This window comes from Phyllobates terribilis, unplaced genomic scaffold, assembly GCF_046119375.1.
Source record: "Phyllobates terribilis strain yellow unplaced genomic scaffold, ASM4611937v1 Scaffold_1__5_contigs__length_1240528914, whole genome shotgun sequence".
NCBI lineage: Eukaryota > Metazoa > Chordata > Amphibia > Anura > Dendrobatidae > Phyllobates > Phyllobates terribilis.
The window spans coordinates 320,217,763-320,233,192 of record NW_027362761.1 but is presented as its reverse complement, the minus strand read 5'-3'; the positions used below and the strand labels follow the sequence as shown (position 1 = coordinate 320,233,192).

At 47.9% G+C, this 15,430-nt stretch overlaps 1 protein-coding gene across 6 annotated transcripts in view; it reads right to left on the bottom strand.

Moving 5' to 3' along the window:
- TANGO2 (transport and golgi organization 2 homolog) overlaps positions 1-15,430 on the bottom strand; it is a 336,367-nt gene that overhangs the window by 158,126 nt on the left and 162,811 nt on the right. For all 6 annotated transcript variants that reach the window (XM_073675716.1, XM_073675747.1, XM_073675738.1 and 3 more), the window contains 2 exons: positions 273-361; positions 26-145 (listed from right to left, as the gene is read on the bottom strand). In XM_073675716.1, coding sequence (XP_073531817.1) covers positions 26-145; positions 273-361 — 209 coding nt within the window. The remainder of the gene's footprint in view (positions 1-25; positions 146-272; positions 362-15,430) is intronic.

The window sequence follows — 15,430 nt, the reverse complement described above, 5'->3', positions numbered from 1 at the left end:
TGACTTTTAAGTCTTTAGGTCTCACCTCTGCCTTTGGCATTTACATCTATTTTCGGCTGTAAATAGTTTGTGAGTGCAGCAAATTTCCCTCGTTTAGTGATACCCAACCAAGTTCCTCCTTCCTTCCCTGTCTCCATGTCCAAACCTGTAAGCAGGAAACAAAAAGTTACACGTTATTTATTAGTTGTAATAAAGAGTAAAAACCCTATAAATAAGTCTTGGACATTCATTACTCAGAGAGTGTTTTGTGCTCTTTCTTGATTCATACATACCACTAAGGATTTCATTATTGCTGTCCCAGAAATCAGCAGGTTTGGAAGGTCTGTGATAAAATTCATCCCTATTGGCTGCTAGGATGAGTCTAAAAAAAAAGAGAAAAGAAAAGAACAATGAATAGAAAGGAATAAAAATGACAACATTTTTTTTCACTATTAAATATAAAGTAGTCAAAAGTATACTAATAGATAAGAAACCATGGCTTCCAAATTAGTTGATCTTGCATCTTTAGCAGTTTTCCAATCTGCAGGCTGCTCCTACTCTCTGCAGCTTACCCTCATGGATACAATTCTATGTAGACCAGGGGAGGGAGGAGATAGGAGGGAGAGGAGGAGGAGGGTGGAGCTCTGCCTCTATCTACATAGGATATGACAGTTGATACTGATGAGATTCAGTAATCTCAGTAATGGGAAAGTCTGTCTTCACTGAATACAGATTTTATCCCAAAATTGAAAATTTTGATAATGACTAGTGTTGAGTGAGCACTAAAATGCTCGGGTGCTCGACCCGAGCAACGAGCCCAATGTTAGACTATGGGAGACCCGAGCATTTTTGCGGCGGCACCCCCGGCAGTCTGTAGAAAGCCTAAAAGGTGCCCAAAACGATAGTGACAGTGCTCAAATGACATGGGGACAGCATGGGGATCGCCCCAGGAAGCATTTCTGACCCCCAGGTCACTGCTGTCAACAACGTAGTCAGAGGTATTAAGCCACTTTTACGGGCTCACAATAAAACGTTCAAAAACTAAACTGAAATTGCTTTCCTGTGAAATATGTTAAGGAACATCCTTTCCAGGGTAAAGACTTGTGTATAAGGTAAAATAAATAACCAAAAACAAAAATACTCCTCCACACCTTGGGCTATGTTCACAAGTAGCATTTTTTAATGCGTTTTTGCACTCTTGTATTGCTTTCAACCGTGACAAATGCATTCACCGAGAAATGTCATTTTAACATTTTACAACCTTATCTGGCCATGTGCTGTGTGACACATGCATACAGTGCTGAAAAGACATGGGAACAGCATGAGGAAGACCCCTGGAAGCATCTCTGATACCCAGGTCACTACCTAAAAGTGTGCCCATCAGAAGTGATACTTGCCGCATCAGAAGATGCAGACTTGCAACTATCCCCGTGCAAGTCCTTGTCCCAGGGCAGTGTTCAATTGTACCTCCCCCATTCCTTGCAATGCAAGCGCAAGTGCAAGCCTGGGGGCGGCTGGGTGTCCATAAAAAGTCCCCAGCCGCCTCGATTTGTCCCAGTGCGCCTTATACACAAGCGTGCATACCAAAACATTACCTGTGCCCTCCCCAGTGCATTTAGTGGGAAGGACAGCCTAACCACAAACACGTGGACAAGTGAATGTGGCCAGGGATGGTCCATCTCACTGACTCCTTCACACTGGGTTAATATTGTGGAAGCCGGGACACAGTAGGACACTGGGATGCAACACGTCCTCCAGACAGAGGATTGCAGGTCCTGGGTCAATCAGGCTTCAACACAAAGTTCAGAAGGTAGACAGCAGCAGTGGTCGGCCTCCTACACAACGAGTAAATTATTCATGATCATGAGGCCATCCATCTCCTTAGCTTTCTGTTCCTTGGAATGCAAGCGCATGTATGTAGTAGCGGCTAGGCCTGGGTGGTCAGCGTTTTGGCGCATATCTTACCTCCTCCGAGGATTGCTGGATGTTTTCCTGCTACTATCCCAGTTCTATGACTCCCGTTAAAACAAAGCTTCAGGTGATGAATGATGGATGAGGTGGTGGCAAAGGAGAAAGAGCAGGAGGAACAGGGACCATTCACATCAATATCAGGCCAGTCAACCACACATGTCTTGTAGGATATGTTTCTGTACCAAAAGGAGCGGTTCGGCTACACAGTTATAGGGCATACAGTGAGTGCAATGCCTACCAAAATTTTCGAGGCACTCCAATACCCCTTGGAAGTGACATGGAGGTCAGAGGGCCTTAACTAAACTGTTTTTTACATTTATAGCAACTGGGTCTCCTGTACACTGCTGGCCTAAGCAGTGAATGGAAGGCTTTCCAAAAATTATGAGGAACTGCAATGCCCCTTGAAACAGACGTGGATTACAGCGTACTAAAAATCTTCTACCCATTATTGGGGAGTGGGTCTCCCTTAGTGTTCGCCTATGCATTGAAAAGCAAAAGCTGACTAAAATTAGGAGGAAATGCAATGCCCGTTGGAAGAGTCGTGGAGATTAGAGGTAATTAAAAACAACATTTCAATGCCCCTTGGAAGAGACGTGGAGGTTACAATAGGTTAACAAGACGATTTTAATGCCCCTTGGAAGGAACGTGGAGTTCAGAGTGGTATAACAAGACGGTTTTAATGCCCCTTGGAGGAGACGTGGAGGTCACAGTAGCTTAACAAGACGGTTTTAATGCCACTTGGAAGAGACGAAGAGGTCACAGTAGCTTATCAAGACGGTTTTAATGCCCCTTGGAAGAGACGTGGAGGTCAGAGTGGTTTAACAAGATGCTTTTAATGCCTCTTGGAAGAGATGTGGAGGTCACAGTAGCTTAACAAGACGGTTTTAATGCCCCTTGGAAGAGACGTGGAGGTCACAGTAGCTTAACAAGACGGTTTTAATGCCCCTTACAAGAGTCATGCAGTACAGCATACGAAGAACATTATTCCCATTATTGGGGAGTGGGTCTCCCATAGTCTTTGCCTATGCCTTCTGCCAAAAATTAGGATGGAGGAACTTGCAATGCTGGCAACACGGACCACGGTCACCCTGGTGGTATAGTGGTGGTGGAGGCTGAGGATAAGGAGAAGAGCAAAAAACAGCCGAAATGAGGAAGCGTATACCCATGTGTGGGTGTGAAGTGGTGCATGGGAATACACCTCCCAAAATAACAGTGGATTTGACTTTATGTTACTCTGCTGTCATTTGGTGGTGATGAGAAGTCTGGTCCAATCCAGCCCTTGTTCATTTTGATAAGGGTCAGCTTGTCAGCATTGTCAGTTGACAGGCGAGTGCGCTCATCAGTTATAATTCCTCCAGCGGCACTAAAAACACGCTCCGATAACACGCTAGCGGCAGGGCAGGCCAGGACCTCCAAGGGGTACAGAGAGAGTTCATTCCAAGTGTCCAGCTTGGATACCCAATAATTAAAAGGCACAGAGGAATCACGGAGGACGCTGGTACTGTCGGCAAGGTACTCCCTCACCATCTTTTGAAACTTTCCACTCCTTGTGAGAGTACCCTGCGCCTCAGGGCCTGTAAGCTGGGCGGGTCTCAGAAAACTGTCCCAGAATGTTGTTCAGTGTTCCCCTGCCTCTGCTGGATTGGAGTTGCGTCTCTCTCGCAGTTCTGCAGCAAGGGCCTTCTGGTACTGCCCCATTTTTGTAGACCTCTCCACCTCAGGAATAAGAGAGTGAAAGTTCTCCTTTTAGTGGGGGTCTACAAGTGTCACCAACCAGTAATGACTGTCACCCAACATTTTGACAACACGAGGGTCACAGTTAAGGCAGCGTAACAAAGTCAGCCATGCGTGCCAGACTGGTAACGGGCAAGACTTCCGTGTCCTCACCAAGATGACGACTGACCATGCTCTCCTCCTCCTCCCTGTCCTCAGGCCACCCACGCTGAACCGACGGTATGACATTTGTACAGGTACTACCGTCTACAGCGCATGATACCAGCTCCTGTTCTTCCTCCTCCTCTCCCTCATTGTCCCCCAATGCACCTTGGGATGAGATGAGGCTGGGCTGTGTGTAATCGCCCGCTATGGCTTCTTGATCCATCTCATCATACTCTGGCTGCAATGCCTCCTCTTTAATTCTCTGCAGAGAGCGTTGCAAAAGACAGACAAGTGGGATGCTGACGCTAATGATGGCGTCATCGCCACTCACCATCTTGGTGGACTCCGCAAAATTTGTCAGGATGGTACATATGTCAGACATCCAGGTCCACTCCTGAGGTCTTATGTGTGGCCTTGTTGCAGCTGGTACTCCACAACTGCTCTCTTCTGCTCACAAATCCTTTGCAACATGTGGAGGGTAGAGTTCCAACGTGTGGGGACATCACACACCAGTCAGTGTGCCGGAAGCTGCAAATGCTGCTGCAACACAGCAAGGGCAGAGGAAGCTGTAGCCGACTTCTGAAAATGAGCTGACAGGCGGCGTACTTTGACGAGCAGATCTGGCAACTCGGGGTACGATTTAAGAAACCGCTGAACCACAAGGTTAAACACATGAGCCAGGCATCATACGTGTGTGATCTCGCCTCGCCTCAGAGCCGCCACCAGGTTACGGCCATTGTCACACACGACCATGCCTGGATGTAGGTTCAGCGGTCTCAGCCACAGATCTGCCTGCTCTTTCACAGCTGTCCACCACTCACAAGCAGTGTGAGGTTTATCACCTAAGCTTATGAGTTTCAGCACAGCCTGTTGCCGCTTGGCTGAGGCAGTACTGCAGTGCTTCCAGCTTGTAACTGATGTGGTGATATCGGAAATGGAGGCTGAACATGAGAAGGAGGAGGAGGAGGATGATGATGCGCAGGAGCTGTACACTGTGGGGGCAACTCTGACTGACATAGGGCCCGCAATCCTCGGTGTGGGGAGGATGTGTTCCGTCCCAAGGTCCGACTGGGTCCCGGTTTCCACTATGTTTACCCAGTGTGCCGTCAGGGAGATGTACCGTCCCTGGCCACAAGCACTTGTTCACGTGTCCGTTGTCAGGTGGACTCTCCCAGTAACTGCATTGTTGAGGGCACGGCAGATGTTTTAGGACACGTGCTTGTGTTGTGCGGGGATGGCACACCGGGCAAAATAGTGTCAGCTGGGGACCGAGTACCGAGGGACAGCCACCGCCATAAGGTTGCGGAAGGATTCCGTCTCCACCAGCCCAAAAGGCAGCATTTCCAATGCAAGCAGTCGTGAAATGTTCGAATTTAGGACTGTGGCCTGTGGGGCGTTGGCTGCGAATTTGCGCTTTCGTTCAAAGGTCTGGGATATGGACAATTAAACGCTGCGGTGGGACGTGGATGCTGTTTCTTTGGAAACTGCCATAACAAGTGAAGACTGAGAGGAGGGGACATCTTTGCATGCAGTATTGACAGGGGATTGCCTTGCATGCACAACAGGGGGTTCTCTTACACGCACAACAGCGGAAGAAGCAGTGGTGACACCCGCTGACACTGGTCGTGGACCCTGGGGTTCGCCCCACAAAGTTGGGTGCCTTGCTGCCATGTGCCTGATCATGCTGGTGGTGGTTAGGCTGGTAGTTTTGTCACCCATGCTGATGCTGGCCTGGCAGGTGGTACAAATGGCCTTTTTGGGGTTATCAGCAGAGTCTTTAAAAAAATTCCAGACTCTGGAAGACCTACCGGTTGTACTGGCAACGTCCCTCGTGTTGGTGTTACGGGGAAAGGTTGCCCGCCTTCTGTCTGCGGCCAGCACACTGCTTCTTCCTGCCTGTTGGGGTTACTCTGCCTTCCTCCCCGTGTGCTGCTGGCCTCGCTCTGCGTGTCCTCCTGCCACGTTGGGTCAGTTACTAGATCATCCACCACCTCCTCTTCCACTTCCGCACCACGGTCCTCCTCCTCACTTCGTGGCAATTGTGTCTCGGCATCGTCCACCTCTTGTGACAAATTGCCAGGTTCGCCTTCCTGTGGCCGTGGCTGTTCAAATATTTGGCCATCGCTACATGGGATCTCCTCTTCCACCACTTCAAGCGGAGCAGGCGAGGGGCCCAAATATGAAAATGGACCAGTGAACAGCTCTTCAGAGTGTCCAACTGTGGGATCAGTTGCTGTCTCACGACACTCGGCATGTTGGGAGGAAGGAGCATCAGGGTGAAGAGGAGTATGCAGTCGAGACTCACGGCTACTAACACTTGATCGTGTGGAAGACAGACCGGAGGTGGTGGTGCCCATGTGAGTGGAAGTATTATCTGCTACCCAATTAATAACCTGTTCACACTGATCAGTTCGCAATAGTGGTGCTGTTGTGTGCTTCCCTAGTAATTCGGTCAAGAACTGGGAGTGAGAAGATGTGGCTGCTGGTTGTGGCATATTTTCACATTGGCCACGGCCCCGTCCTCAGCACGCACCATCACCAGAACGTCCAGTTCCACGTCCCTTGCCACGCGCCTTGCCCATTGTAAAGGAAGTAAAATAGCTTACATTCGCACTATCAATGGCAAAAGGGTAATAAAAAGGAGATTTGAACCGTGGAAGAGGAACACCACAGTTCTAGTTATCTGGCCTACACCAGACTCTTTTAAACAGATATATTTGTGTCTGAACACGCACAGACACACAAAAAATTTTTTTTTGGGGGGGGGGATAACAAAAGGTTAATAAGACGGGTATTTGTACAGTCTGACTGAGGGAAAAAAAAGAGGATTTAGATGAAAAAAAAAGGATTTTTCCTGGCCCCTGAGACCTGGGGCTAAGTCTAGCAATTTGAAAAGCAGCACACAGGACTGTAATACAGTGTTTGTTGGTATAACCACTGCGTCTCCTATACAGCCTGCCTGATATCTGGGATGGATATTAGTCCTGAGAAGGACTGTTTGTTTGATTCTGCAGGCTTTAGAGACCCTACACTACCTATTTCGCAGTATAAATCTCTCCCTAACTCAGCAGCACTCTCCCTACACCGTCTGATCCGGAGCGACTGTGTCCAAGATGGCGGCGCCCGGTTTTAAATACTCGAGGTGACGCTATGCGGCCAGCCAATCACTGTAATGCCCACAACCAACATGGCTGCGGCATTACAGTGACTGGTTGGCAATCCCTGCATGTTCATTGGCTCTGTAAAGAGCGCCAAACATGCAGGGCGGAGACCCGAGCTCCCGCCCGAGTAACCCGGAAATGCTCGGAGCTCGCCGAACATCCCGAGTAGTGAGATGCTCGGGCGAGTACCGAGCAGTGTCGAGCATGCTCGCTCAACACTAATAATGACCAATTCTGGCAGAGAAAGAAGCCAATTTTTATGACAAAGTTTCTTTTTTTCATGTGTACTATTGATTTATGAAATTAAACTTAAAACTTCTCAGATTCGAATGGAACAAGACAGGGGTGCCATTTATCTCCCCTCCTCTTTGCCATGTGCATAGAGCCGTTGGCGGCGATTCACCAAAATTCTAGTATCGCTGGTGTGGAGATTAAGGGGAAAATTTTCAAGATATCACTGTTCGCGGATGACGTCCTAATGGCCCTAACCTCTCCTCACGTATCACTTCCCAACCTTATGGACACACTAAAGGAATATGGGCTTATGTCAGGATGCAAAGTTAACACAGCTAAAACGGAGGCATTACCCCTGAACTTTATCCCCCAAGTCCTTGATCACTTGAAATCAAACTACAAATTCCGTTGGAAAACAGATGAAATTAAATATCTAGGAGTCAACCTTTCCTCATCCTATAACACCTTATATGCTAGGAATTTCCCATCCCTATTTAGAGAGCTGAAAAACTTGCTCGGTCAAGATGTCTCTCCTCCCTAAATTAATTTATCACTTTGAGACCCTTCCGGTGAGAGTCCCTATGGGAGAACTCAAATCCCTTCAAGCAGCAATAATGAGATTTATATGGAATGATAAAAGACATAGAACAGCCAAACAAATCTTAACCACTCACAGAAATCAGGGAGGTATGTCGGTACCGGATGTTATTAAGTATTATTGGGCGGTTCATCTCAGAAGGGTCCCCTCGTGGGCATACAATAAATGGACTGAAATAGAGAAGTTATGGCTGGCTCCCACTCATCCAAACGCCCCGCTTTGGACCAGTAGACCCTTAAAGATAAGTCGTGCCCTTTTGGGTCCTATCAGGTTCACAAGTGAAATATGGCAGACCTGTGATAAGAGATTTGAACTAACTTCCCCAAGATCGCCAATGATATCCTTCATATATCAACCGCTAATTCCAAATAGCTTGAGCTCGGACATGGTGCTCCCATGGATAAAAGCAGGCCTTTTTAGATTTGCAGACCTGGTGGATGGAGCCTCATTGGAATTACACACTTTTGACCACATTAAAGCTAACTTTAGAATAACAAACAGGGAATTCTTTCAATTTATGCAGATTAAATCTTTTGCAGTTTCTTTGTTTAGGTCGTTGAAGGTGTCCCCTCCTACTGAGTTTGAAAAGATAAGAAAAAGGAGCCCGTCAACAAAGGGTCTGATATCGGACATATATGGTCTAATTAACACTCCCCGGGGGGATCCACCTCCTAAACACTCATACATGACTAAATGGGAGAGGTTTCAGGGAAAGGAACTAACACCGCAGTGTTGGCAGTTGTCACGCTGTCTCTGTGTACTGGAGGTAGGGGGCCTAAGCTGACCCTGAGCTGGGGCCCTGACTAATCCCTCTACCTGGAGGTACTGTTAAAGGTACAGAGGTCCAGGCCGCCAGCGTAACCCCTACCTCCTGAGGATCCCTGCACCTAAGTAATCTAGTCCTGAGAAGGACCCCGATCACAACAAAAGGGGACAGGTAATAATATGCCAACACTCAGTACTTAGACGAACGAGACAGTACAAGGGTAAAACCAAAACCACCTTGCATACAAAAACTACACAACTACAACAGAGGGAACACCAACGGGAAAGGAGATAAATGATAAAGCGAGGAAGGGAAAAATCACTCCAAACACACTTAGCTCTGAAACTCCAAATACCACGATCCGCTCTGTTAGTCTGCATGAAATGCTTTCACCGACACTTCCCTAACAGACACTTCCCTAACAGACCGGCAGGCATTTGAAGGAGTCCCACTACAGCAGCATTGATTGCAGCTGGGCAAGGCTGGACCTTGTCTAGCACAGAGAGAGAGAGAGTTAACTCCCTCACTGCCGAAAAGCACAAAGCACCAAAAACTCAGCTGCGAGAAGTCAGGCTGTGCAATCGTGACGATCTTCGTGGCGACACAACCATGACAGTACCCCCCCTTCTACGAGGGACCTCCGGACCCTCAGGGCCAGGTTTATCCGGGTGAGTCGTGTGGAAGGCCCGAATTAACCGGTCTGCGTTAATATCTGACGCAGGAACCCACATCCTCTACTCAGGACCATACCCCTTACAATGAACCAGGTACTGAAGGGACCGACGATTAAAGCGTGAATCGATGACCCTCGATACCTGGAACTCCAAGTTACCATTGACCACCACTGGAGGCGGAGGTAAAGGTGACGGTATCACCGGCACCACATACCTCTTAAGCAACGATCTGTGGAACACGTTGTGAATTTTAAACGTAGGGGGGAGATCAAGACGGAATGCCACCGGATTAATTATAGAACTGATCCTGTACGGCCCGATGAACCTGGGACCCAGTTTCCAGGAAGGAACCTTAAGTTTTATATTCTTAGAAGACAACCATACCAGATCGTTCACACTTAGGTCCGGACCAGACACTCTCCTCCTGTCAGCCATACGTTTGTAACGGTTCCCCATAGTACTCAGATTATTCAGTACCCCTCTCCATACAGAAGCGAGTGATGACGAAAATCGTTCCTCCTCAGGAACCCCCGAAGAGCCCCCTCTACTGAAAGTACAAAACTGGGGGTGAAAACCATATGCCCCAAAAAACGGGGACTTACCAGTGGACTCGCTCCGCCTATTATTAAGAGCAAACTCCGCCAGAGGTAAGAAAGAAGCCCAGTCCTCCTGGTTCTCTGACACAAAACACCGGAGATATGTCTCCAAACTCTGGTTCAGACGCTCCGTCTGACCATTGGTCTGGGGATGAAAAGCCGATGAGAACGACAAATGCATCCCCCGCCGAGTACAAAATGCCTTCCAGAACTTGGACACAAACTGAGACCCCCGATCCGACACCACATCGGAGGGTACCCCGTGAAGCCTCACAATCTCCCCAATGAACACCTGCGCAAGAGTTTTAGCATTAGGAAGAGCAGGAAGAGCGATAAAATGTGCCATCTTGCTGAACCTGTCTACTACAACGAGAATGACAGTTTTACCCGAAGACGGCGGGAGGTCCGCAATAAAGTCCATAGACAGATGAGTCCAAGGACGCTCCGGGATCTTTAAAGGTAAGAGGGCCCCAGACGGACGGGTATGTGGGGTCTTAGAGCGCGCACAAACCCTACAGGACGCAACAAAAGTTACCACCTCCTTATGTAAGTTAGGCCACCAAAACCGACGCGAGAGGAGATCCACAGTTGCTTTACTCCCTGGGTGTCCTGCTAAAGCTGAGTTATGGTGTGCCTCGATCACCTTTTGTCGTAGCTGATCTGGAACAAACAGTCTCCCTGGAGGTCCAACAGGGGCGTCCCCCTGAGCCTCCAATACCTCCTCCTCAAGCTCAGAGCATACTGCCGACACCACCACCCCCTCTTGAAGGATAGGAACCGGGTCATCCGTATTCCCGGCCCCAGGGAAACTACGAGATAAGGCATCCGCCTTCACATTTTTTGACCCAGGACGAAACGTAACGACAAAATTAAACCTGGTAAAAAACAACGACCACCTGGCTTGTCTGGGATTCAGACGTTTTGCAGACTCCAGATAAAGCAGGTTCTTGTGATCGGTGATGACGGTGACCGGATGGACTGCCCCCTCCAAAAAATGGCGCCACTCCTCAAAAGCTAACTTAATGGCCAAGAGTTCCCTATTGCCGACATCGTAATTCCTCTCGGCGGACGACAATTTTTTAGAGAAAAAGGCGCACGGATGCCACTTACCAGGGGACGAACCTTGTGACAACACTGCTCCCACCCCTACCTCGGAAGCGTCTACCTCTACAATGAATGGCTGTGACGCATCAGGTTGAATGAGTATGGGTGCCGAGGCAAAACATTTTTTCAAGGAGGAGAAAGCTTGACAAGCCTTGTCAGACCACCTAGAAAAATCCGTCCCCTTTTTTGTCATGACAGTGAGAGGTTTAACCATGGACGAGAAATTACGAATGAACTTCCAGTAATAATTAGCAAACCCCAGGAAACGTTGTAGTGCCTTAAGATTCTCAGGCAGATCCCACTCAAGAACTGCCCGCACTTTCCCAGGGTCCATACGAAAACCAGACGCTGAAACCAGGAAACCTAAAAACTGGAGTTCCTGTACGGCGAACACACACTTTTCCCATTTAGCATACAGTTTATTATCCCGCAAGATCTGTAACACCTGCCTAACGTGCTCCTGATGAGACACCAGATCAGGCGAGTAAATTAAGATATCATCCAGATATATGACAACAAACTGTCCAACCAGGCGGCGAAAAATGTCATTAACAAAGTGTTGGAACACCGCCGGGGCATTAGTCAGACCGAATGGCATGACAAGGTTCTCATAATGCCCCTCCGGAGTGTTAAACGCCGTCTTCCACTCATCCCCCTCCTTCATTCTAATCAGATTGTACGCCCCCCTGAGATCCAACTTAGAGAACCATTTGGCGCCCACGATCTGATTAAAGAGATCGGGAATAAGTGGGAGCGGGTACGGATCTCGGACCGTAATCCGATTAAGTTCACGGAAATCCAGGCAAGGGCGTAGGCCTCCATCCTTCTTCTTCACAAAGAAGAACCCCGCAGCCACCGGGGAAGATGAAGGTCTAATATGCCCCTTAGCCAGACTTTCAGAAATATAATCCTTCATGGCCTGCCTCTCAGGACCAGAAAGGTTATACAACCTAGATTTAGGTAACTTGGCCTCAGGGAGCAGTTTAACAGAACAGTCATACTCGCGATGAGGAGGTAGTTCCCGACACCCCTTCTCCGAGAATACATCCTCAAAGTCCACCAAAAATGGAGGCAAGACCCTAGGAGTGACAGCACCGATGACCGTATTCATGCAGTTTTTATTACAGAAATTACTCCATTGGCTTATCTCTCTGGATTGCCAATTAATAACCGGGTTATGCTTAGTTAACCAAGGAAGGCCCAACACTATAGGAGTGGGAAGACCCTCCAACACGTAGCAAGACAACAGTTCTTTATGTATCGCCCCCACTTGAAGTTTTACGTTATGCACAACATGCAAAAAACTTCCCTGACCGAGGGGCCTGGCATCGATCGAGAATATGGGGATGGGTTTAGCCAACTCACTCAAATGCATACCTTGAACCCGGGCAAACCGAGCGTCCACCAGATTAGCCCCGGCCCCACTATCTAAAAGAACAGATATCTTCTCAGTTCTCGTACCCACCACCACCTCCGCCGGTACGAGAAACTGAGATGACCCCAGGGACGAAATACCTACTCCCAGATTGCCGTCCACCACACAACCTGGGATTAAAAGTTTTCTGACAACTCTTTACTCTGCAAAGGACGGGATGGACACCCCCAATAAAATGTCCCTTTCTCCCGCAGAAGAAACACCTTCCAGTCTTGTGGTGTGCCACCGGTCCCCTCCCCCAAAATGATGTCCCTCCTAATTGCATAGGCTCCTCTGGACTGACCAGGGGAACCACCATATGAGGGGACCTTGTAGGAGGTGGAGTCATCACAGGGGGTAGAGTTATCCCGCACCTCTCCCGAAGCCGTCTGTCAATGCGAATAGCAAGGGCCATAGCGGCTTCCAGTGACGCGGGAGAGTCATACTGTGCCAACACATCCTTTAATTTGTCGGATAAACCTTGACAAAACTGGCTCCTAAGAGCCGGGTCATTCCACTGGGTGTCAGTGGCCCACCTACGGAACTCCGAACAGAATTCCTCCGCCGGACGATCTCCCTGCTGGATCCTACGTAACTTAGATTCAGCAAGAGAGATCCGATCCGGGTCATCATATACAAGACCCAGAGCAGCAAAAAACCTATCCACTGACTGGAGAGCCGGGGAGCCCGGGGGAAGAGAGAACGCCAAAGATTGTGGGTCCCCTTGTAGGAGCGAGATGACAATTCCCACCCTTTGTTCTTCACTCCCCGATGACCGAGGCCGCAGCCGAAAGTACAACTTGCATGCCTCTCGGAAAACAAAAAACTTGTCCCGCCCCCCAGTGAACCTGTCAGGGAGAGCTACCTTAGGTTCTGGTCCGGCTTGCTCCTGGGGATACAAAACCTTGGACCTAACGTCCGCCAGCTCCATGGACAAACTCTGCAACTGCCGAGCTAGACCGGCTACTGGATCCATGGTAGCTGGAGAAAATCTAAGGGGTCGGTGAAAATGTCACGCTGTCTCTGTGTACTGGAGGTAGGGGGCCTAAGCTGACCCTGAGCTGGGGCCCTGACTAATCCCTCTACCTGGAGGTACTGTTAAAGGTACAGAGGTCCAGGCCGCCAGCGTAACCCCTACCTCCTGAGGATCCCTGCACCTAAGTAATCTAGTCCTGAGAAGGACCCCGATCACAACAAAAGGGGACAGGTAATAATATGCCAACACTCAGTACTTAGACGAACGAGACAGTACAAGGGTAAAACCAAAACCACCTTGCATACAAAAACTACACAACTACAACAGAGGGAACACCAACGGGAAAGGAGATAAATGATAAAGCGAGGAAGGGAAAAAATCACTCCAAATACACTTAGCTCTGAAACTCCAAATACCACGATCCGCTCTGTTAGTCTGCATGAAATGCTTTCACCGACACTTCCCTAACAGACCGGCAGGCATTTGAAGGAGTCCCACTACAGCAGCATCGATTGCAGCTGGGCGAGGCTGGACCTTGTCTAGCACAGAGAGAGAGAGAGTTAACTCCCTCACTGCCGAAAAGCACAAAGCACCAAAAACTCAGCTGCGAGAAGTCAGGCTGTGCAATCGTGACGATCTTCGTGGCGAAACAACCATGACAGCAGTCCATCTGGGATAAAGCATCCAAAACTTCTCTTTGCACTTTTTACAAGGAGAACCAATATAAATTAATGATGTTTTGGTATCATAACCCTGAACTACTACACAAATTAAACCCCTCTGTCCCGGATGGATGCTGGCGATGTGGAGCTGCTATGGGGTCCTTATCCACATTTTCTGGACATGCCCGATTCTGACCCCATTATGGGAAAATGTCAGATCCCTCCTGCGGGAAGTATTGTTCACAGAAATCCCTCTAGACCCAGCTATTTATTTATTAAATGTTACTCCAAGAGGGATGGGTAAAAACTCCTCAAAGCTTCATTGGAAAAAACGCTCCCCCCCTCTAATAGAGATCTACTAAGTAGAATTGCGGATATACGAAGAATGGAACACCTGACGGCAGTAATAAACGCCAAATTAGATGTATTCAATAAGGTGTGGGGACCTTGGGACTATTACTGGGCCCAATTTAATACCTGATATTTGTTCAAGGAAAGGAGAAAAGAGTTTACTGCTGAAATCTTCCAGTATTTTGCCTCATTACCCTTCCCCTTCCCCCTGTTGTTTTCCTGTCTGTGTCATAAAGGTTTGTAGTGTTTCTGAAATTTTAAACAAATATAGATTATAGCAAATGATTGAGTAAGCGAGCAGCTCCTACAGTTACACGAACTATGGAAATATTCAGCTCCTCGTATAATAGTGCATGGACTAAACAGTTTATTAGAAGTCAGCAAGAAGAACGCAGATAAGTGTATGATCCATAGCAGATTTCCAACATGCTCTATTAATTTCAGTTTATGCGTTATTTCTTTGGTTCTATTGTTAAACCTATAAACTTTCAATAAAATTTACAGTATTAAAACTTCTCAGATACTGTGCCATGAATTTTTATAAATAATAAAGAATATGAATTATCCATACAAATAGTGAGCCTGCTCAAATGTGAATGCTTTCTGGTTATTAGGCACGTGATTATTTTGATCATATCACAATTTTAATGCACAAGCTGTATAAATGGAACGCTTATTGGATGAAGCAAATCAGGTGATGCATATTTGTTTAATGACAGAGAGTGAGGCCTAAGGATATCAACACTCAAGAACCAAAAGTGAAGCGACCAGGAACCAATTATTCTCCAGTGCTGTCATATTCCAGAACTGCACCCTTCTTGAATGCCCAGAAGTACAAGGTGCTCAGTGCAGAGACACATGTCCAAGGTAATGAAAGCTGAAACCTGTCCAACACTGAACAAGACACAGAAGTTGAAACACCAACACTGGGCCAAGAAATATCTGAAGACAGATTTTTCAAAGGTTTTATGGACTGATGAGATGAAAGTGACTCTTGACGAACCAGATGAATGGGCCTGTGGCTGGATCAGTAATGGGCACAGAACTTTACTTCGACTTCCAGCAA